The sequence below is a fragment of the Kryptolebias marmoratus genome, linkage group LG21 (assembly GCF_001649575.2).
Source record: "Kryptolebias marmoratus isolate JLee-2015 linkage group LG21, ASM164957v2, whole genome shotgun sequence".
Classification (NCBI taxonomy): Eukaryota; Metazoa; Chordata; class Actinopteri; order Cyprinodontiformes; family Rivulidae; genus Kryptolebias; species Kryptolebias marmoratus.
In genome coordinates, this window is record NC_051450.1 from 18,654,268 (window position 1) to 18,676,010 (window position 21,743).

Consider the following 21,743-nt stretch of genomic DNA (forward strand, 5'->3'; position numbering starts at 1 on the left):
GTTGGCTCGTAAAGCAGCCACCATTTTCAGTTTTTATTTAAAAATTGTCAGCGGTGCTTTTCAGAAACAAAAGCTGAATCTCTTGGAACGAACAGAAACTAAAACTTGTAATTGTCAGTAACTTTTTTTTTTTAAACTCGCTGCGCTCCCGTCACCTTCCCGGACCCCAGCTGAACACGGTAAGAGTTCGAAGCTCCGTACAGAGAGAAAAAGTCTCAGAGTTCGTCTCTCTGCTGTAGCTTCGTGGCGTGCTCCTCCACAAACTTGCTGAGCCCCTCCACCGTTCTGTCTCCGCCCTCCAGCTTGACTGGGTTCTGCTTACTGTTACTTGGTGCAAAGTATATCGTAGGGAAGCCTTCCACCTTGTAGTTCCCATTTGGCACGTCGTTGGCAGTGGCGTCCATCTTGGCGATCACCAGGTTTTTCTCGCCCTTGTACTTCTTGCCGAGGGCCACGTAATCAGGCTCCAGTTTCCTGCAGTGGCCACACCAGGGGGCGTAAAACTCAATTAGGACATCCTTCTGGGCGTCCATGACGATTTCGTCAAACGTCTTTCCCACCACGACTTTGACCGGCCCCTTGTTGTTCTTCGGCACTGGCTGGGACTTGACGATGGGCTTCAGCTTTCCTGCAAACCAAATTTAAGACGAAAATCAGAAAAAGCCTTTCAAAAAAAAAAAAAAAAATCTTAATACATTAATAATGAAAAACTCACCTTTCTTAAAAGCAACGACGAAGTCTTTCAGCACCTCTGAGTCAAACTCCTCCGGCTCCATGGCAAACTTTTTGCCTCCGTCCGCCAAAATGCCCACATTCACTTCCTCTCCGCTCTCGCTCAGCCCAAGGCTCTTCAGCTCCTCGGCATAATCCTCCTCATCGGCGATGGCAAACGTGTACTCTGGGAAGTCTTTGGCCACGTCGAGCACCTTGGACCTCCAGAACTGCGTAGCTGGAAATAAAAAAATTCGAAAGGTTCATTCCGTTACAGAACTTCCTCCTCAGACGGTGTTTTATAAAAGACAGAATGCAAATAAAAAGGAAACATGAAACATTAGCCCTTCAAACCCATTCTTACCAACTCTGTAGTCAAAGCTGAAGTCTATGCCGTAATACACAACCACCAGGGGTCTTTTGGCGTAGCGTTTAGCATCATTGCTGGGTTTTCTGTGTCCAACCAGAGGAATGGAATGTTTTTTGAAGAACTCCTGAACTTCTGATACTGACGTGGATTCCTGTACGTGAAAATAATGAACTTGTTACATTTTTAAGGGGCTCATTGCAGAAGTCAAACACCTGAACGCATCCAAACCAAACTGAGGCTCATTCTCGGGTTTCATATTCAGCGAAAGTAATTCAAATCCAACTAGAACAAAAACAAAAAAAGACGTAGCAATAAAAAGGATGCTGCACCTTGACTGAGAGTTTCTGAGATGCTGGTTCGTACTTTGAGCGGAACTTTTCGGGCTGAACGACGACAATCTGACCAGGAGACGCTTTCAGCAGCTTGGCCACTTCTGCGCTGAAGGAGTGACGGAAGGTGAAGTCCTCCCTGAGTGCATTACCTGCCGGACAAACAGCAATCAGTTCACGTCAGGGGAAAAAAAAAAAATGCTGTGAAATATAAAAGTTATGTTGACACTTACAGGCCTCGATGTAGAGCTCGTAGGCTGCGTCCTCCTCGCTGGAGAACACGCCCACTATGACGGCATCGTCGCCATCTTTGATGAGCTCCTGGACCTGCTTCACTGCCTGGACCTGCTTAGAGGGGGGTCCAGCCTGCTCGCTCATGTAGTCCACAATGCCTGGAGAAAAAGAAGAGGTTGTACATCGGACGCAGAAGACGCAACAACAAAAACAGTCATGCTAAAAGTTATAAGGAAAGGAGGAGTCTATTCCTAATTGGGAAGAAAACAGTTTGCTTAATTAGGCTAATCAGGATTTGTGTAATTAGTAAAATCTTAAGTGTGCCATTAGAAAAAACAAAAAAATATAAATAAAAATAATCTGTAAGTCGTGAAACAAGTTGGGGGTCTTAAGACGATCTTCAGTAATCAAACTAGATGGAAAAAGTTACCCATAACTGCATGTGTTTTGCCGTAACAGACTAAAAAACAACATTGTTGTTAACACTGCTTGTGTTTTTATTAGCTTAGAGAAGTTTATATGCTTCAAACGGCCACAGTTTGGGTCCCAGGTTTGTTTAATTGTTATTTTATGGATTGATTGGTGAAAAGTTTGGGAACCACTGAGCTAATTTATTTTAACTCTTTTACCCATCAGTGTCAGACAAGTTTACCGTTTGAGAAATTGTGCAGAAACACTGCCAAGAGCAAAATAAAGAATAAAACTAACACCAAAAGCAGCATACAGGTTGTAAGCTACTATTCTGGGATAAACCAACACCTAAATAGAAGTTTGTTTACTTGTCAGGATTTAAATAAATTTGCATATGTACAAAGCAGAAGACAGGTGCAGACCTTCTCATACAGGTGGAAGACAACTTTGACAATTAAAACAATCATTTTGATTCGCTGACAGCAGACGGTCCACCTACCATAGTTCTCCCTGGGCCCGTTGTACTCAAACATTTTGCCCTTTCTGAAGATCTTCAGGGTGGGATACCCAGTGACCTCGAAGCGCGACGCGATATCCGCCTCCACTGTGGCGTCCACCTTGGCCAGAGGGATGGGAGGAGAGCGCTCGCTTAACTCCTTCGCGGCCTTCTCGTACTCTGGGGCCAGACGCTTGCAGTGTCCACACCTGAAGAGAAAACAGTCATTTTTAAATTTTAATCGTCTGGTTTTAAGACTCAATCTTATCTCCCTTTAATGCCAGACTCACCATGGAGCGTAGAACTCCACCAGGATGATCTCTGCATTATTAACGGTCTCATCAAAGTTGTCCTTCGTCAGCACGAGCGTCGCCTCAGGAGGCGGCTTCCAGTCTGGCTGAGACACCTCCTTCACCCGCTCCACAATGGCTTTAACGAAAGCCTCAACCATATTAGCGCTTCACTTATTTATCATCCTAAAAGAGTAATTTAGAGGCTCGTAAACTCTTCCTACCCTTCTCAGTTCTTTCTCCATCATAGTCCACCGGCTCGCCGTTTTTCAGGATCTTAATGGTGGGGTATCCGGACACCTCGAACCTGCTCGCCACCGAGCTGGCTACGGTGGCGTCCACTTTGGCCACGGGTACGGGAGGATCACTCTCCTTCAGAGTGTGAGCAATTTTTTCATACTCTGGAGCAAACTGCTTGCAGTGACCACACCTAATAAAAAAAACAAACAGCATGAATTTATCAAGAAGTCACATGAGATATCCGACTGAACATTTGATTTAAAATCAGCAAACACACCAAGGAGCGTAGAACTCGACCAGAACCGTATCTTTCCCCTCTATGAAGGTGTCAAAGTTGCCATCGGTCAGAACCAGAACCCCATTCTCTTCTTTCACCTCAGTGTCATCCTCCTCTTCCTCCTCCTCATCGTCATCATCATCACTGTCCTCTTCAGCAGCCTTCTCTTTGTCTTCTGCAGCATCTTAACCCCAAACAAAGACATGGTTCAGAATTAAAACCCTTTTTTGTTTCAAACATAATGCATGTAAAGATGCTACAAACAGGACATTCATTGGAATAGTCAGTTTTGCACAGAGTAAAAACAATTCACACATAAAACTTGTGAAAAATGTTTTTAAATGAGTATATATATTCACTTTAGAGCAGCTTGACAGCACATCTGCAGTCCTGCTAAACACAAGGCTAGTTTAGTTAGCAGGCTAATTACTGCACAGTAACTTCAGCTAGCGTGTTTAATACAGCAACTTAAAGGAAATACACACCACCTGCACCATTACCACGCTTACAGAACAATTCAAGCTGAAAAGTAAGTAAACCAGGAGTGTTTAGCATCTCAAACTCACCGTCTTCGCATCTGCTAAGAGTCGCCAAATGTGCAATGCCGAGCAGCACGATTAGCAACAATGCTACCTTCTTCATCGTGTCCCTTTTGCGTGCTGCTGCCGCCCCGGAGTAACCGCTTTAATGAACCGAGCTGATTTAAACGCTGATGAATGTCATCAAATAGGCAGTCTGTGCCGCAGACCCGCTTCCCGGATCAAATACTGACGAGTTACCGCACAAACCTTTGGCTTGCGGTTTCATACAAACTAACACTTTGGAGGATGCGAACCCCGCCTCCTCCGCCTGGAACTTGTCTGACTTGCCACGTTCTGATTGGCTCTCGCCGTTCCGCCGCCGTCCAATCACAAGTCGCCACTCAATTCCTGACTCTGAAACGTTGAGGGCTGCGATTGGCTGATTTCTTTTTTGTTGTTTTAGTTTTGTTATCCCGACTTGAACTTGATCGCTCTGAGTGAATAAAAGCCAAGCAGATTTATCAAATTTAAGTGGGATTTTTAAATTATTCAGCTCTTTGTTTGAAAAACAACATTGGGTTTCTCCTCCTTTTCACAACCAACATTGTTAATATTTAAAACTTAATTCCTCCTAAGACAAATGGCATCATATTTCCATTATTTATTATTGGTTATCTAGCATGGATGTTGTGGATATCTGAAATAGAAGTCTTATTATAATAAACTATATAATGTCAATCATATATAAATTCACTGTCAGTATTCATAAGCTTCATTTTAGATAAACATACAACCTCCAATTCCCAAAAAGCTGTGTAAAATGTAAATAAAACAAATGGCAATGATTTGCAAATCTCATAAACCTATATTTTATTCACGATGAAACACAATAAACATATAAAATGTTAAAACTGAGACTGATCAATTTCAGAGTAACATTCCTCTTTTATTTCACAGAGAAAATAAATTGTGAATAAAGTGAAATATTTCAAAAAGTATAAAACTTACAAAAAACAAAAGTCATAACTATAATGTCCGGAACGAGTTGAATGGCTTGATACATGAATGGTTAAAATATCACATAGCATTCAGAAGTGACAGTCCAAAAAATGAACAAAAGAACCTATAAAATGGAAAACATTATTGCTGATTCAGCATTAACACAATAAACAACTTCATAGGTTAGCCTCTACTAAATCCAGCTTCCTGCAGTCATCAGTAACATAATAAAAAAAGGTTAAAAAGTAGTTTATTATAGGTTAAAGTTGTATTTGATAATAAACAATGCTTGGAAATAAACGTATTGTAAGTCACTTTGATAAAAGATCGCAAATATGGTTAAAAAACAGGAATTACAACTTTAACTTCACATGTTGATCTGGTATTCTGACCAAAACACAAAGCAAAAGGAGCTACTATACTAGTCTATAAGTCTCTACTGAACAGATATTCTTAAAATGACATTCTTTGGTTGAAAATGTTTGCAAACCCAGATGAGGCTTAAGGATCCTAGAGGAGAACATCTCACTCATCTGTTTCTTGCCTCTTATGGACCAGAACCTCCACCACCACCTCAGAATGAGTTTTACTACACAAGCAGCTGCTTTTAGTGCCTAAAACATCTTCTCTATTAGTAGTTGCTTCAAAAACGTCTGGATGAGATTTTCTTCTTTTTCTTCTCCGGTCCGGGACTTTCTGGACCTCCTGGTCAGCGTTGGGCCTTTAGGGACAATGAAGGCACATTTGTTTGCAAAACGCATCACGATGAGATTAATGGGAGTCAAACTTTGTTACCTGAAGAGGCAAGATGCAGGTCTCTGATCTGACTCACACGTGGATTTATTCAGCATCGCCTGCGACGTCAACAAGTCCTAACGGGGAGATCTTTTACTCAGTGCTGATTGGACGTTTTCTGACGTTTCCGTCTGCGTTTCAGGCTTAACGTTTGCCTCACCTGCGTGTCGGAGGGCTGAGGTGTGGGACAGGCGACAAGAAAGTCGTCTCTGCAGCAAGGGCTTCTGAGAAGCAGAGGGCGGTGGATGCTGTCAGAAAGGGCGGTGAGTCTGAACAACAGTTCATCCACTGAGATCTCCAACTCCTCGAGCGAAAAGCTCTGAAAAGACAAAAGAAATAAACATTAAGTAACGTTTTCAAGTATCTTCTTCAGATGTTTTTCTATATTGTGAGAAATATCTGCAGAGCTGCCATCTCAAACAGGCAAATTCAGAAAGCTTGTTTGTTTTATGCAAAAGACTTAAGGAACTGATTCAGACCAGTTGCAGTGCTTTCGCTGATTTACATGCTGTAAGGAACCGATCGCATTACAAACTGGTAAGCTTTCAAGAGTTGTTAAAAGATGACAAGAAGAGCATTAATAAACTAGCATTCCTAGTTTATTATTATTATTTTCTTTTTAATTATTTCTCTTCTCCAGGTATTTTGTTCTAATCTCAGAAATATGAATGTGAGTGAGAGGAACTGCGGGAAGTGATAAGTTCTGTCCCTCACCCGTCCTTCCTCATGATACTCAGCCCCTGTTCGTCGGTGCCGCCCGGTCAACTCCGACACCTTCTTCCTTAAGTAAGAAAACATTTCTGCTGCGGTGAGGACTTCCATTCTGCTCCGGGGTCTTTTGGCAGTTCTGATCGACGAGGACGTCGCCCCGATCAGCTGTAGGAAAAAACACAAAACTGTTAGAGCGCAACAGGTAATATATTTACAGAAACATGGTTTATCTAAAAAAAGACAGAGATTATATACCATTGCTGTCCATAAAACGGAGGCCGACAGAAAGAGAACTTCCCAGGCAGAGAAATCTCGCTCTGACTGACCCCCGGAGCTTCGTACGCACAGCAGATTCCCCAAACAGGACGAGACCACCAGGAGGATCAGACCTGAGATCTGTCGGAGGAGAGGGAGACGATTTTAGCCACTTTTATTGGTGTGTTATACGTTTCTTACAAAAAGTCAATCAGATACTGCTCATAAAACTCCTCAAACTGAACAGAAGCAACACATGAAAGTGGCAAAGAGGTAGCAAACATGGTGCATTACGCTGTTTGAAGGGAAGGAGTTTTATTACTGTATGTTTTATTTACCGGGGGGGATAAGAGGCTGGAGAGTGAGCGTGTGACGACTGCAGCAGGAAAACCTAAAGTCCCGTTCAAACTGAGAACAGTCGCCATCTTCATGATGAGGAGGAGGAGGAGGATGCCGAGCAGCGAGCGAATATACTGTGGAGACAGAACACATCACCTCTGTCACACAGTAAAAACAAAACACCCTAAAACCAGGGTTAAAGAGACAGTTTTACCATCTTTTCAAACAGATAAAGTCTGCAAACAGCTACAAAGTTCTGCCTCTTAAAATAAAAATGACACACTTAATCATGTTTTATTTACACTTTTTGTTGACGCCCTAAAATTACCAATCCTCAATCAATGTGCAATTTGCTTTAAATAGGGTAAAAATGCCAATTTTTTGGGTGGTTTCAGAGAACGACTGCACAGTGTGTCAACAAGCTGAGAACAAACAGACCACTGAACTTTAAACCCAGAAAACTTTAGTTATATTTATCTAATTCTGGAGCTGAAATGACAGGAAGCAGTGTCCAGAGTGCATTTACAGCAACTGATGGTAGGTCTATTACTGGATGCTAAACAATTCTGCCTAACTGTAATATAATATTAGTGTCATTCTGCTGCAAAATATAATGCATTTATTGCAATAAATCAGGACAGGCAAACATCTAAAGGTACCCATTTCTGTTGTCTCTTTAAATATTAACATTACTCAGATTCAGAGTGACAAGGAGACGCTGCCAAAAAACCTTAAAGTTTATATTAATATAATGTTACATCAACAAATTAAGTCATTTTTATCTCATATCAGTCAGTTTTATGGCCGTCACTTGTCTCTATATCTCACTTGCTCCCAGACAGACAGGTCGTTAACGCCAACATGTCCTGTTCCGTCGTGTTTCTGCAGGAAATTCACCACCTCCGCCATCACTACAGAGTGATAAATGCAACAGACATAATAGATGATGGTGACCGTCAGCAGGCCGACCTGCAGAAGAGAAGCCCAGTGAATAAACGAGGCCCTTTCCCACCACAGCGGAGCATGATCAGGTTTTCAGATCGTTTCTCTAAAGATAGGTTTGTTAGTTTAACACTGACAGGTTGTTTCGACCTTTCACAGAGGCCACTGTGATCTTGTTTGGATTGGTGTGTGTCCGAGTGTGAACATGTCCAAGCTGGATGAAACTCTTTCTTTTTTTTTTTTTTGAGGGGGGAGTATTCAAACTCACGTCCAGCCAGGTGGAGGGTGTCCTCCAGTATCCCATCAGCCCTTTCTGTGTAGCAGTGGACACTTGGTTACAGAGTTGGAGAAGAGATAAGAGGAGGAAGAGCAGCTGGTGAAGAAGAGAAAACATGAAAACCTTTTAGAGTTTTGCTAAAAAGCCGAGCCTGGTTTTGGATCAGATCAAATGAAGCCTCCACCTGGCAGAGCGTCACAACGTGGTCCCACCCAGCAGGAGCGGCGTCCACCCGGACTGACTGGACTTTGACAGAGGGCCGGAGCACGCCGCTGGGGCTCCGCTCGCTGAGCAGGGTCACGCCAGTGAACAGGTTTGGCGCAGGACTGTACAAGGTGAACTGGACCTTCAGGGCCACCGTCTGCCCGCCCACCCAGCCGCTGGACCGCAGGAGCTCCAGTTCTGATGCTGCGTCAGAGCTGCAGAGGAAAACGCTGAGCATCAGCGGCGGTTTACAGACTAAAACAAGACAATTTTTAATCATTTCTGTGTTTGTCTCACTTTCTGCGGTCTAAACTAACTGTAGCAACTTTCTCCAGATGGCAGCTGGTGCGATCACACGCCACTGGGTGTGTCAGAAAGGGAACCTGGGAAATGTGACAGCGGAGATTATACAGGTATAAAAGTTTGGTTTAGTGCAGCCTGATGTCATCCTGGCAGCTTTTCTATGTGGGTTTTATTTCCTGTTTCTCTGTTTTTCTTCCACAAACCAAAAACATGCATTTTAGATCTACTGGCTACTTTAAATGATCCCCTGGGTGGGAGTCTGACCTGTCCAGGGTGTACCCCGCCTCCCGCAAAATGATCATTAAAGATAACTCTGCACTGCAGCGAACTTGATTCCCACTAAATATTTGCTCACAACTTATAATAAAATGGTGGTATATATGCCAGTATTTCCCCTTTAAGTGCACTTAGAAAACAGATTCTTCCCTTTCAGGGTAATTCCAACCTGAATGGTTTAAAACAAATAAGAAAACTTTGTAAGAAATATAATTTTACACACATATTTGACCTACCTGGTTCTGAGACGTCTGGTATGTCTCTGTTTTTTTTATCACAAGGTCTCCGATCCCAACATATGACGGCTGAGCAACATAAATTATATCATGAATCAGAAGTAAAACAACAATTCATTCATATTGTGTACATAAGAGGTCAGTTCTCTTCAGAAGCCATGACACGACGAAGGCAGATCTGTCTTTAAAAAAAGTGGAAATGTTTTTTCCTCACCTCAGTTTTGTCTGATTTATTCTGATCCAGTAAATCCAGCAGAGCTGTTTGTGTCCACTTCCACCAGTCCTTGTGCGTTTTTATGGATATAAAACCCTGGTTCCTGGTGGAAGATAACAAAAGACATTTTGTCCTGTTCGATGGGTGATATTGAATAAAAGAGATGCAGAGGTTACCTCAGAAAGTGTCTTTTGACAGCTCGGTTGAGCTGATAATGTTCTTTAAATGAGCTGTAATAATTTATACATGTCATCAGGAGGAGCATGGCGGCACAGACAGACAAATCTCTGCAAGACGAGAAGAAAAACATTAAATTCCTATTGCAAACGTGCAAATTTACACAAGCACACAAAGACGAACCGGAGTGTTTTCTGGATAAGAGCCTCTCTTTTTCTCTTTCCACGAGCTTTCCTCAGCTCTGATGGCGTCGGCGGGCGCAGGAGGCGGAGGTAGCGGGCCCTCTGACGAGCTCTGAGCAGCTGAGAATCAGAAACAAATTTATATTACTGTGAGATAAAAACTCAATCCTCGCCGAGCAGACTCTCATCGTCACCTTCTCAAGGTGTGAACCTCTTTTTTCAGGGAAACCACGCGCCCCGATCCGCTCCTCGGGTCGATCGGCATCACTGTGGCGCCACAATTTTAAAGTTTCCGCCTGAAACACCTTTAAACTAAAAGAAGAAGGAGAGTCTGGTGCTTTCCTGTACCAAACCGAGACAACTACCGCCACTGCAAGGATCTGGAAAAGAAAATGAATAAGATTGCGATAATGATCAAGGATCAGAGATCAGCAGCGTTTCATTAAAAACTGCTTTTTTTTATTACCAAAGCTGGCTGGATGAAGAAAATGCAGGAGATAAGAGAGACAAAGAGGGATTGGATCCAAAGAAGAACCTGGCTGCTGCTGAATCTGACACACAAGGACAAAAAATATCAGGATGCAGCATAAAACGTGCTTTAGGAAGAGAAAACCATGAAATACCTGAATCCCAGCGAGGCAGAGAGCACCAAACACAGCAGAGAGATGAGCAAACACAGAGCCCAGGCCAGGAAGAGACACCGCATTGATGTCACACCAAAATGCCTCTTATTCTGAAAGGTTTGGCCTTCTTTTCTTGTAGTTTTCTGGAATCCAAACCCGTCCCTCTCAGGTGAAAACCCACCCTCTGTTCCCTCACAGTAACTCCCCTCAGAGGTCAGAGACAACCCCTGTGATGGTCCCCTGCTGCTCCCAAACGCCACAGAATCCTGTCTCCTTTTGGCTTGGATTACTGGCTCTTCGTTTGTGTCTTTATTTTCTAGAGTCGTGGACACTGACAGCATATCTGTGTCCTACAATGTCAAAAATAAACAAATAAAAGCTCAGACAGTAATTTACACTGTAAGAATGAAAGCTCAGCAGAAGAGAAAGAAAGAGAAAAATGAGATAATTGAATCTGTAACCTGGTATTTTTTCCTCCGGGCTTCTTGCGTCCACATCTGTCTCCCGCTCCGGGACAGACTGGAGTCCAGATCGATGTCCCTGACTGAAGAGACATCTGCAAGGAGACAATCATAAAAAAAGGAGGAAGAGGAAACTATATGTCGAAATGGATATCAAAGCAAAAGTTTGGATCTTTTGAAGCAAGGCTCTGCGGAAAGGTTAGGAATAAACAACATCTTAGCTTGGATACTACAGTGTTTTAAGTCACTTCTTTGTGTTTCTGTGTGGATGAGGACATTTCTAGAAATGGCGCAGTGTTTACAAGAATATTTTAAGACATGACAAACAAAAATATTGTCTTGAAAAAAAGTTTCTGTGAGGTCTTAAATTGCTGTCAGTTTCACAATACGTGTGATTACTTTCGTTTAACTTTATGGTTGTTTGCAAATAACAGCAGCAGCTAGCTGTAGCACTTCTGGTGCAGCCTGGAATATCTTTCTACTTCTGCCAGGATAACCATTTAATGCCAAACCAGCAGCAAAGTAAAGATTATTAACACATCATCCACAGGAACAGCTTTGCCATATTTGAGATTAGATGGCAGGAATCCACTTCTGTCTTGGTTTCACTTGGATGAACCTTTAACTAATTGAATCAGTTTCTCCAAACTGAGGTAATTCGGAAAAACTATCTACAACAGGTAAGATATTAACTCTTCATAACCTTTCCACAGAACGCCTCTTAAAGGAGTCAAATCAAACCTGACCCTCTGAATCCTGCTTGGCAGTCATTCTGAAACTTCCATGCTGGACACCTGATCCTGTCGGTTTGATCCCACAGAGTCGAAACAGGAAGGATATTAATGTTGCTGCAGGTAAGACAATCACTACGCTCAAAAGTCCCGCTGTGATGGAAACGACTGAAACACCGACGATGCCCGACTCCAGCTGTAAACGAAGAAGGACACCACTTTGAGCACGTTTAATCTATAAATCTTTACTTGTCGCAGCTCTGTTAGCCCACCTGATCGTCTGTTTGTGCTACGATGACTGCGTTCACAGCTGCGTATCCCGACAGCAGCAGCAAACACACACCGAGCCTCTGAGTGTGTGTGAACGAGTTGGGCCAGCGGCAGCTGTACACCGAGATCCACGTGTGGAAATCAGCCAGGTAGTCAGAAAACCTGAGAGACAGCATCTGCAGCAACAAGCTCAGAGTCACACAAGAGTCTGAAACTAAAAACACTTCCCGCGTGTCTGATTGTTGTACCCGAGCAAAGCCAAGTCCGCCAACATGCAGCATCCTCTCCACCTGGCCATCGTCTTCGTTCACAGCTAACCAGCTCTCACCGACAAACAGCCAGGAGCGTCCCACCTGCCCGCTGCTCACCTGGATTAAAAATGGTTCGAAAGGTCCAACCTCGAGGTCTAACTGGACATAAACAGGCAGAAATAAAAAAAAAAAAACAAAAAGATGTGATTTACCTCAGATACCATCACGTGCTTTATGTACCAGTCCGGAGAAGGTCCGGAGTTGTTGTGCCAGATGTGGACCCCCCACACGGTTCCCAGGCTGCCCGCTGCGCTGGAGGCACACAAAACACACGAAGGTGGGAGTTTATTTCATTTAGCTGACAGCAACATGGAGGTTGTGGAGAATTTTACCTCAGCATGAAGGTGTCCTGAGCGTTCCTCCGGAACAGAGTGCATCCTGGGGCTTGTAGTTCTTTCGTCTGTGAGAGTCCGAGCTCGCCACACAACACTATGAAAACCTGGAAAACGTGTCCAAGTTTCCCAAATCAGAAGACGAATTCTGCAGCTTTAAGAAATTAAAGAAATTAAAGAAAGAAATTAAAGAAAGATTCAAAGGAACAGAAGCAGACTTACTTTTGCAGTCATGCAGGCTGCAGAGCGGAGACCAGTGTGGATGCAAACAGCATAGAGATACGAGTCCTCTGGATTGTTGTCAGAAAGGAAGTGGACTCTTCGGTGTTCCTCAGAGACGACATCAGCTCTCTGAGTCCACATGAGCCCCGGGATGAACAGGATCAGGACCAGCATCAGTAAACTAAACACTGTCAGATTACTGGAGACACTGAGGGATTAACGAGACAAACGCATCGTCAGAGTTTCCGTTACGATTCCTAAAGTGTCTTTTTTCCTCTTAAGACATCTTTAAAGCAATGACCAGGAGGAACAAAAGAGGGGTGAGGTTACCTCAGGAACTGATCCAGGTCAGCTGTGTCATGGCTGCTCGGAATCTGCTGCTGAAACACGGTCAGGGGCCTCAGCTGGAAGCAGCTGGGTTCAGACCATAGATGTAAATCACAAGCGTTCGTGAACGTCTGCTCTCATGTCCTCACACAGTTACAGTCATACCTGCAGTTGACCGATGTGTCCAGTCGTTGTGTCCTGCAGCTGTGGTGCGTCCAGTCCCCCTGCTGCCCGTCCCAGGACAAACACAGACTGCTGTCCACCGAGACGCCGTAGCTTATCTGTTCGCTCTTCCGCTTCCTCCTGGATGCCTTCCCGAAATTAGCGTCAAGCAGGGCTAAGTGGCCGACGCCTGCAGCTGGAAATTCGTGACATTTCAGGAAAACTGTGGCAGTTTTTTCAGATACTAGAAGAAGCTGTGAAATGTCAAAGCATGTAAGATGAGCTGTAATCACAAAAAATGAAACGTATGGAAGAGAAAACAGCTCAGAAATGTCACGTTCAAGTTATCCAGAGTAATAACGCAAAACAATTACTCCTATTTCACCCCATAAGTGTCTGCTGAGTACGGCTGTCATTTACAGTCATGTTTTTCTCTCTGTCTCCTCTCTTTAACTCTGTGCATGTGTGATACAAGCAGAAAAAGATCAATCTAAAAGCTTAGAAAGATCCATATAAAGGCTTTCCAGTGAGTTTTCAGCTGTCTAGACTAGAAGAAGAAATATTAAGTCAAAGGACTAAAAGTCAAATGAAAATATCCTTACTTTTTGAACAAAAAAGACAGTTTACACTTTGCTAAAGTATCATTAATTGCCTTAATTTTCTATTAAATTAAGGAAGGAGGAAGAAAACAAAGAAACAAACATAAAACCAAGAAATTTCTTACCATTAAAGTATGACGGTGGCAGAGTGATTCGTACAGTGTCGCTCTCCCACTTGTGAATCCTCTGCAGGTGGTGCATGCTGGGAGTTGGCCTCTCAAACATCCTGACACAACATTGAGTCACGGGTTGTGTTTCTGTCTTACATTTAGTCATAATTTATTTATATTATTATTCTAAATTTATAGCTTTAACTGATGACAGCTAAACCAAAACCAACAAGAAAAACCAGCCACCTGAAGAGAAGCATGATGGGAAATTCTTTGGTGGGTGGCGGCGTGAACACCACCGTCACCTGGACGGCCTGGTGCAGGAGCTCCTGGCTGATGCTGAAGTTGTGGTAGTTGATCCGGCCGCGCAGGAGGCTGTACTCGCTCACAGAGCTCCTCTGCAGCAGAAATGTGGTCAGAATTAATCTCAAGAAATGAACAGGAAGAGAAAAGTTAAAAGCATTTGTTAGACACCAGGATACTTTTAGAAGAAAGGTATTAAAGAGGAAGTCAACATGGCATGTTTAGTTTTCCACAAGCAGCACGGAATAACAGGAGAAAACACACGTTTGTTTGTGGATGGTGCAGCTCGAAGCTGATTGGCTGAGGAAGGGAGCCAACATGGATTCTCCTCCTTGTGCTGCACTTATACAAACTGAGATCAACCACCGGTCCGGTCAACTGAACAAAAACACAAAACAGGAAGTAAGAGCAGATCTGTAAATCCCTGAATGTTTTCACACCCTGCTGCGCTCACCTGCGCAGGATATGAGGCCCAGCAGTAAGGACTTCGAGAAAGTTTAACCAGCACTCTGAGGACGCAGACGTTTGGCTCTCTGAGTCGGGCTCGTCCTCGGAGGCGAACAAACACAGCGTGGATCAGCGATTCAGGGAGGTCGACGGTGGTTAAGTTGCTCCTGATGGTCGTGGAGGTTTGGTTTTGGGATGCAGCGTGCAACGTGACGAGGCCTGAGTTCACGATGAGCTCTTTGGTCTCTTGGAATAAAATGTGCCTCTAAGAAAATAAACAAAGAAAATGAATGTCAGTAGGAAAAAATGTCCACGTATGTTAGCAGAAAGCTGTATGTTTCTTCTCACCAGCATCAAGTCGGAAGCAGTCTGTAAAATATCCCCCACAAGCTGCAGCACTTGCTTTATTGGAATCGATCCTACATGTTTGAAGTGATCACAGGTTGAGTGTGTTAGACAACAATCAGGAGCGTTTTCTGAACCCTTTTCGTTGTGATCAGTGGATGATTCTGACTCCAGCTCACCACTGAGTGTCTCAGGTGAGCTGTCACAGCTGGAGACCGCCTGCAGCGTGTATGAAAGCAGGCTGATCAGACTGTCGAGCAGCCTGTGGTTCGAATCGGCAGTGATGACCTCAGAAAACTGCTCTGACACGGCCTGAACATGAGACGTTACCCGCCTGATGCTCATCAATGTCACCTGGAAGGGATAAAAGAAGCACGAGAATCATTTTTATCTTTTTACAGAGTCTCTTTGCCCATAAAAGCATCGATAAAAAAGCTCTTACCTGATTCGTAACTTGTAGAAGATCATTCAGGATGCAGATGCTGTCTTCCACTGATGTCTGAAATTCGTTTAAACGAGAAACAATTCTGTAAAACCTGTCGCAGAGTGAGCTGGAGCTGTCTGTAGGTCTGAGTGTACCTGGTCGCTGCTCTCCAGCTCACACACGGTGCAGATGAGCGCATTACGCAGGCGTCTCTGCGCTTCAGCCTCGGTGCCTCGGCTGAGTCTGTTCAGGACGCTGCAGAGGAGACTGACGTGGTTACGAACCTCCGCAGAGTTCCCGAGCTGCAGGAGAGCCGACAGCGTCTGCAGGCCTGACTCTGACCTGGAGACAGTTCAGGTTTTCCAGCATAAAAGACTCAGATTGTTGCCGTCTGTTTGTGTATCTTATGATTACTGATGCCTCTTTTGTCACATTTAACTCAGAAAACAGTTGGTCCTCTTTGAAAATAAACAGAAATATTAACTATTTCAATAATTTATTTCACAAAAATATAACATTCAGATGTGGGAAAGGTAAGCTGAGGGTTGCAAAAGGTTGTATTGCTCCATTAAAGAAGAAAAAAATGTATTTTTGCAAAAATTTTCAATTCTCTCTTTGCAGATTGAAGGGCTTTTAACCGTCATGTACAGAACAACAATCACTTTTTATGTGAAATAGCTCCACATATTCTTTGTTTTAAATAAGATTTAGCTGATTTCACTAAAATGTGTATGTGCTTTATTTGGTTTTCAGATTAAATCTGTTTCATATGCAGGTAATTCTTTTTACAGTGGTTAGTTTTATGTCAATGTTCAAGCCCCAAAATGTAATAAATTATAGTCCTAAAAAGGCAATTTTTGTAATTATTATAAACTGAATAAAATTGTGAAATTCCAGATGATAAGATTTGGTATGCTGCATGTTTCAGTTTTGATTTTATTTACATAAAATTCACATCTAATCATAAATTTTGAAATGTTCTTCAGTTTTCTGGAACTAGAACTGACAGTTATCCCAAACCGTTTTTAATAAAGACAAAAACTTGATTTCACCATGAAGTGAGAACCTAATATGCGCGCTGTAAGGGTGTTTCCTCACAGCTTCAGATCGGGATCGGGATGAGGTGAGGAGGACGAGTTGTCTCTGACGAAGCTCGGTTTGACTCGGACCGTAACAGGACAGGGTCTGGTGGCTGATCCATATCTGCCGCTTCGAATTTCAGTGTAAATAGTTACTAAAAAACACAACAAGAAACATGTTTATTTACTCAAACAGGGATGGCCAATCCTGGTCCTCCAGGGCCACCATCCTGCATGTTTTCCTTGTTTCTCTGCTCCAACACACCTGATTCAGTGGTTAAATCACCTCTTCATGTTCTGCAGAAGCCTGTTAATCACCCATTGATTCAAATCAGGTGTGTTGGAGCAGAGAAACAAGTAAAACATGCAGGATGGTGGCCCTCAAGGACCAGGATTGGCCGCCCCTGGCTTACAACATAATATAGTCTATTTTAACTTTCATAAATCAATGTGTTTGTATCTGATCTTCATTCTGTGTGTTTTACCTTTATAATCATCACTGGGGTCACCTGAGGGAAGGTTGAAGTAGTACTGAAAGTCTCTGCCCTGGTACAGGATCCTGGGGGGGTTACCTCTGGCACTGAAGCTGTACTTGTACAGCAAGTCCTTAATCACACACAAATGTGACCATTCTCGTGTCAGCGGCTGTTTTTAACGCCAGCCTGAACGTTGTACATAAAAGCCAACGCGTGTGGCAAGTTGCCATCAAACAGCGGGACATACCTGGCGTCCTGAGGCGCAGAAGACGCTGAAGTGTGTGTGTAGCTCCGCCCCTTCAGCTGGCTGCACCTGACACGTCACACCTTCAGGAGCAGGGCTGGTTTTCACGAACAGCTGAGTCCGACCCAGAAAACTCTGCCGGGACTCTGAGTTCATCGAGTAAAATCAGAGACATTAACGTCTGCCGGATCTTTTAGAAATGACCTTTTCTTTCCATAAATTAAACATATATTTACTGTGTTTCAACACCTGTGTGTTGTTTTAAACTTACTGGCAGTGACCTCCAACAAGTATTGTGTCTTTGGCTTCAGGCTGAAAGGTTTGAATCTCAGCAAAGAGGAGGAGATTCCTGGAGAATTAAAAGGAGACATGAAGATGAGTGAGAGCGTATCAGATTTATTGTATTTTATTTTTTGGTGAAATGTTTTAAAGTGACACCTGTGTAGGTGTAGGACTCAAAGAGGACTCTGTCTATCGGGACTCGGTGAAGGTCGAGCAGAGTTTGCTCCTGAATCGCCTCAGGAGGTTTGGGATCCACCAGATTACTGCCCTCGTTCTGCTTTAAAACTGGATCGATTGCCGAGTCGTCTCCAGGACTGAAGCTCCCAACATCCCCGCCTGGGAAAAAGACCCAGTTTGAGACGAAAGTCCCTCATGTTTCCAATAAAACCAGCAGTAAAATGAAGATGTTTTGCACCGCTGGGTCTGCCTGCTGACATCCCCGGGTCTCCTTCCTCGGCAGGAAATGGAGCATCGTAAGCATCAGGACCTCGGACTGAATCAGCTTTAACAAAGAAAACAATAATAGTTTCAACAACAGCATATTTATGTTATGTTAACCCTGTGTTTAGTTTTATAAGTTCTTGTGTCATAATTCCCTTACTCTCCCTCAGTAGTTTCCTTGTCAATTTGCCTGAACCACCCACACCTGTCCCTTGTTTTAATCAGTCACCTGTGTCACCCTCTGCCTTTAAAGCCTGGTCATCTTCCTCATTTACTCACTGGTTCATTGTTTGTTCCTGCTCGTGGTCCTGGTTTGCCTTTACTTATGAATTTTTGTTATTTAATTCTCTGCTGGCATTTATTTATTTATTTTTTTGTTTCTTTTTTTATAATAAATTAAGTTCTGCAAACACGAGCCTGCACACTGGGCTCATTCCCCTCGCTCCTGAGAGTATCTGCAAATAACAAAATGCTTTCGTTGTTACAGAAAGGAAGCCATGTGAAAAAAATCAACCATTTGTTGGAAATAAACTTATATTTTCGGAGCTTTTCTGCATAACGCTGATCAAGAAGAAGAAGAGGACGTCGACCCCATCAGTCGGTTCATTTGATCAAATGATGGAGAAAAAAAATCTATCAGTATATTTGTGTTAATTTCTGGCAGCTTTTAGACAGATTAATGAAAACAGACATGCTCCTGACATGACCTCAGTGATTTAAGTATATAATAAACAGTTTAGCTAAATCTGTAAACCTGTCACTATATTTACATATTGATTCAGAGACATATTTTCAGCCAATAAGTCGTTAAGAATTCACCTTAAGGGTGCAAAACTTTATTCAGTCCATCTATCCAAATGACTGTGAGTGACTAAATAACCGATCTGTTGTTTATAAACACTTAAAAAAAGAGAAAAATTAAGAAATGATCGCTGATTAAAGATTTTATCTCCCAACGAGCCACAGAAGCTTCATTTATCTTCAGCCTGAGGAATTGTTCGTAAGCAGAAATAACTTCAAATTTATTTCCTAAAGACCACATTTTGGTTTTGCAGCAAAAAGATCGGCTCTGGTTTTACTCACGTTGTCTAAAATCTTCATCATTGCTCTCCAGCAGCGGGAAATATTCCTCCCAGTCAGCGGAGGAGTCGGAATCGCTGAGGAAATCACTGGTTTGAGGACTCAGATCAGTGGGGTCTGAATGCAGTCTGGGGCTTGTGCTGGGCTCAGAGTTTGACAAATCTGAGGGGAAACAGGGGAATAACGTACCAAGGTGATACTTTTTGTCTCGTAAAATATTTAGTAAATCGCCCGAAACGCCTGACGTGACTCACCCAAACTGTAATTCTGCTTTTCAGACTTCCTGAGAGAAAGTTTCTCCAGAAAAAGGGATGAATCGGAGGTCTGGACGGTTGGACTGGACTCTGAAACATTTGCAGCAGGAGAACGGAGCAGAAACGTCTCAGCGGTCTGAGTGGACGCAGCAGGAGTCGCCACAAGGGCAGACAGAGCTCCGAGATCTGCTGTGGAGCAAAACGGGACTAAAACAGACAAGATTTACGGTCAAAAATGTTCTTGCATTGATCAGATATGTCAAAGTCTAATTTGTAGCAATTATCCTTTTTTGCAATCTAACTAACTCTGCATACTTTGTGCTATCTTAGTCGTTCATACATTAAAACGTTCATCTCATTCAGGAGATGGATGCTGGGATTTTTGTTTTTTGCAACTTCTATACTTTTTGAAATATTTAACTTTATTTACAAATATTTTCCCCATAGAAATACATCAGGATATCTTAAATTCCTCTTAAACATGGCTCTCTTGTTCTAGTTTTGTCTTCTGCTGCTTCTTTTAGCTTCACCAGCTCAGTTTCAGCTTCTTCCTTCAGCTCTCGGCTCTTCGTCTCGTTTACCTTCTGAGGCCGTCTTGGAGGAAGCGTTGACCAGGTACAGACTCCAGGTGAACTGAACGGGTTCCTCGCAGTCGGCACACGCCGCGGCAACAGAAAACGGCTGGTCCCAGTTCGCACCGTCTCCCCGGCACTGATCACAGTGAACCGAGACCGTCCTGGATGGAAAATGTGTGGATGGAATCAGGACGAATCAAACTGACGTTAATTTAACAGCAACTTCCCACCGAGTTAGTTCAAATTTAAACAGCCAACATTAATTCTGCACACAAATCTGTGCTTTATTACCTCCTTCAAGAAGGTCATGCTTTCTGTAACGCCTGCCTGCCTGTCTGTCTGTCTGTCTGTGTATATGATTTTGATGAAATATTCAGGAAACGTCAAACATCGTTGAAGGAACAAATGAATAATTGTTGGTGATCCTGTCAAAGTCAAAGGTCACACATTCGCCCCAGCTCTAACTTGGCAGCTGTATAACAGAAATATTGAACTCCACAGCTGGACACATAAAGAGTCGAGGGTGATCACTGTTGATTTCAAGGTGACAGGGTCAAAGGTTAAGGTCACAGTTGACCTTGTGCGCTAACTGTAGGGATGTCAAGCTGCACAGCTGGACACCTCATGGGTCAGAGATGATGCCTGTTGAGTTCAAGGTTCATGGGGTCAAAGGTCACAGGTAACCCCTTTTCTCCTAAATGTGACCCTTTTGTTTCCGGTTGTGTTCTCTGGTTTGTCTGTCTGTCTGTCAGCAAAGATCAGGTAAAAACTGATGAACAGATTAGGATGAAACCTTCAGGAAATGTTGGAGTTGAAACAAAAAACCAACAGATTAAATTCTGGTTCTGATCCAGATTATGATCCGGATCGCACCGTCTTTTAATCCCGCTGTGGCCTCGGTGGAGGATGTGCTCTCTGAGTGCTTCTAGTTGTATGTTTTGGTTATTTTTTTAAAAAACTCATACCCAGTTGGGTCTGGCGTGACGGTGAGGAAGGTCTCTGATGAGGACGAACGCTCTCCGCTGTGGACGGTGAGCCTGAACTGGAACTGATCAAAGCTGTCCTTCAAGAGGCTGATGGGAAATTGAAGCTCAGGGGACGAAGTGGGAACGTCTTGGTTGTAACAGGAAGTGGTGATGGCGGAAACCGGTTTACACGTCCAACTGTAACTATGCAAAGAAAGAAGAAGAAATGTTGGCCCCTCAAAGCACCGCCTCTGGTTCTGATGCGGATCGTCGTTTACCTGAGGGGGTTCTGGGGGAAGTCGGGATCATAAGACGCTCGTCCATTCAGGCTTATTAACTCCGTGTTCTTCTTGTTGATGAAGATGTTGGTGCCGCCTTGGATGAGAGCCACAGGAGGGCTCGGCATCACTTGAAGCCTCACGGTGTAGTTACTGTACACCACACTGCCAAAGACCTGGACCTGCAGAGGACAGAGATGTCACATGACCACTCGTCACATGACCACTCGTCACATGACCACCCGTCACATGACCACTCGTCACATGACCACTCGTCACATGACTGGAATACTGGACCAGATTATTCACATAAACCTGAGTCCAAACATTCAACTGATCTAAAATTATTATTACTTTATTTAGCATCAAACTACTTCCATATATTTGTGCTGTTTTAGCTGTTCATGGGCGCTATGACTTTTGCTTTTTGTATTTTTTATGGGGCGCCGTTTGTAAAGGAGCTTGTGCTCAAAATTCATGCCTAAATTTTGTCACATTTAGCTTCAAACACTGTTTTAAAATGTAGTGTTGATTTTCTGATGTCACTTTTTACAACATTTAGCTAATTACATGTAATTGTTACAGCTACATGCTAAATATAAATCTAAATGCT

General features: G+C 43.3%; 2 protein-coding genes across 2 annotated transcripts in view; both read right to left on the reverse strand.

Annotated features, from left to right (window-relative positions):
* Positions 1–53: 53 nt before the first annotated feature.
* pdia4 (protein disulfide isomerase family A, member 4) lies at positions 54–4,195 on the reverse strand. Its single transcript, XM_017428418.3, has 10 exons — positions 3,925–4,195; positions 3,359–3,542; positions 3,066–3,271; positions 2,842–2,980; positions 2,555–2,760; positions 1,644–1,802; positions 1,411–1,562; positions 1,076–1,232; positions 716–949; positions 54–628 (listed from the first exon to the last, which is right to left on the reverse strand). The coding sequence occupies exons 1-10, from the start codon at positions 3,998–4,000 to the stop codon at positions 216–218; spliced, it is 1,926 nt and encodes a 641-aa protein (XP_017283907.1). The 5' UTR covers positions 4,001–4,195; the 3' UTR covers positions 54–215.
* Positions 4,196–4,505: 310 nt separating this feature from the next.
* Positions 4,506–21,743, reverse strand: part of LOC108243140 (polycystic kidney disease 1 like 1) — a 24,398-nt gene continuing 7,160 nt past the window's right edge. Inside the window, exons 9-52 of the mRNA XM_037973330.1 lie at positions 21,131–21,312; positions 20,853–21,056; positions 19,894–20,048; positions 19,313–19,501; positions 19,062–19,220; positions 17,953–18,039; positions 17,694–17,873; positions 17,527–17,604; positions 17,259–17,401; positions 17,021–17,141; positions 16,555–16,690; positions 15,612–15,798; positions 15,475–15,531; positions 15,036–15,386; positions 14,695–14,952; positions 14,505–14,618; positions 14,184–14,335; positions 13,953–14,053; positions 13,232–13,424; positions 13,070–13,153; positions 12,740–12,947; positions 12,518–12,624; positions 12,338–12,437; positions 12,123–12,242; positions 11,877–12,050; positions 11,620–11,800; positions 10,874–10,968; positions 10,413–10,762; positions 10,256–10,340; positions 9,984–10,169; positions 9,791–9,909; positions 9,607–9,717; positions 9,431–9,533; positions 9,217–9,285; positions 8,699–8,784; positions 8,382–8,616; positions 8,189–8,293; positions 7,807–7,947; positions 6,978–7,112; positions 6,640–6,780; positions 6,388–6,549; positions 5,834–5,992; positions 5,674–5,750; positions 4,506–5,599 (exon numbers count right to left, since the gene is read on the reverse strand). Coding sequence (XP_037829258.1) covers positions 5,404–5,599; positions 5,674–5,750; positions 5,834–5,992; positions 6,388–6,549; positions 6,640–6,780; positions 6,978–7,112; positions 7,807–7,947; positions 8,189–8,293; positions 8,382–8,616; positions 8,699–8,784; positions 9,217–9,285; positions 9,431–9,533; positions 9,607–9,717; positions 9,791–9,909; positions 9,984–10,169; positions 10,256–10,340; positions 10,413–10,762; positions 10,874–10,968; positions 11,620–11,800; positions 11,877–12,050; positions 12,123–12,242; positions 12,338–12,437; positions 12,518–12,624; positions 12,740–12,947; positions 13,070–13,153; positions 13,232–13,424; positions 13,953–14,053; positions 14,184–14,335; positions 14,505–14,618; positions 14,695–14,952; positions 15,036–15,386; positions 15,475–15,531; positions 15,612–15,798; positions 16,555–16,690; positions 17,021–17,141; positions 17,259–17,401; positions 17,527–17,604; positions 17,694–17,873; positions 17,953–18,039; positions 19,062–19,220; positions 19,313–19,501; positions 19,894–20,048; positions 20,853–21,056; positions 21,131–21,312 — 6,576 coding nt within the window. The 3' untranslated portion in view covers positions 4,506–5,403. The remainder of the gene's footprint in view (positions 5,600–5,673; positions 5,751–5,833; positions 5,993–6,387; positions 6,550–6,639; positions 6,781–6,977; positions 7,113–7,806; positions 7,948–8,188; positions 8,294–8,381; positions 8,617–8,698; positions 8,785–9,216; positions 9,286–9,430; positions 9,534–9,606; positions 9,718–9,790; positions 9,910–9,983; positions 10,170–10,255; positions 10,341–10,412; positions 10,763–10,873; positions 10,969–11,619; positions 11,801–11,876; positions 12,051–12,122; positions 12,243–12,337; positions 12,438–12,517; positions 12,625–12,739; positions 12,948–13,069; positions 13,154–13,231; positions 13,425–13,952; positions 14,054–14,183; positions 14,336–14,504; positions 14,619–14,694; positions 14,953–15,035; positions 15,387–15,474; positions 15,532–15,611; positions 15,799–16,554; positions 16,691–17,020; positions 17,142–17,258; positions 17,402–17,526; positions 17,605–17,693; positions 17,874–17,952; positions 18,040–19,061; positions 19,221–19,312; positions 19,502–19,893; positions 20,049–20,852; positions 21,057–21,130; positions 21,313–21,743) is intronic.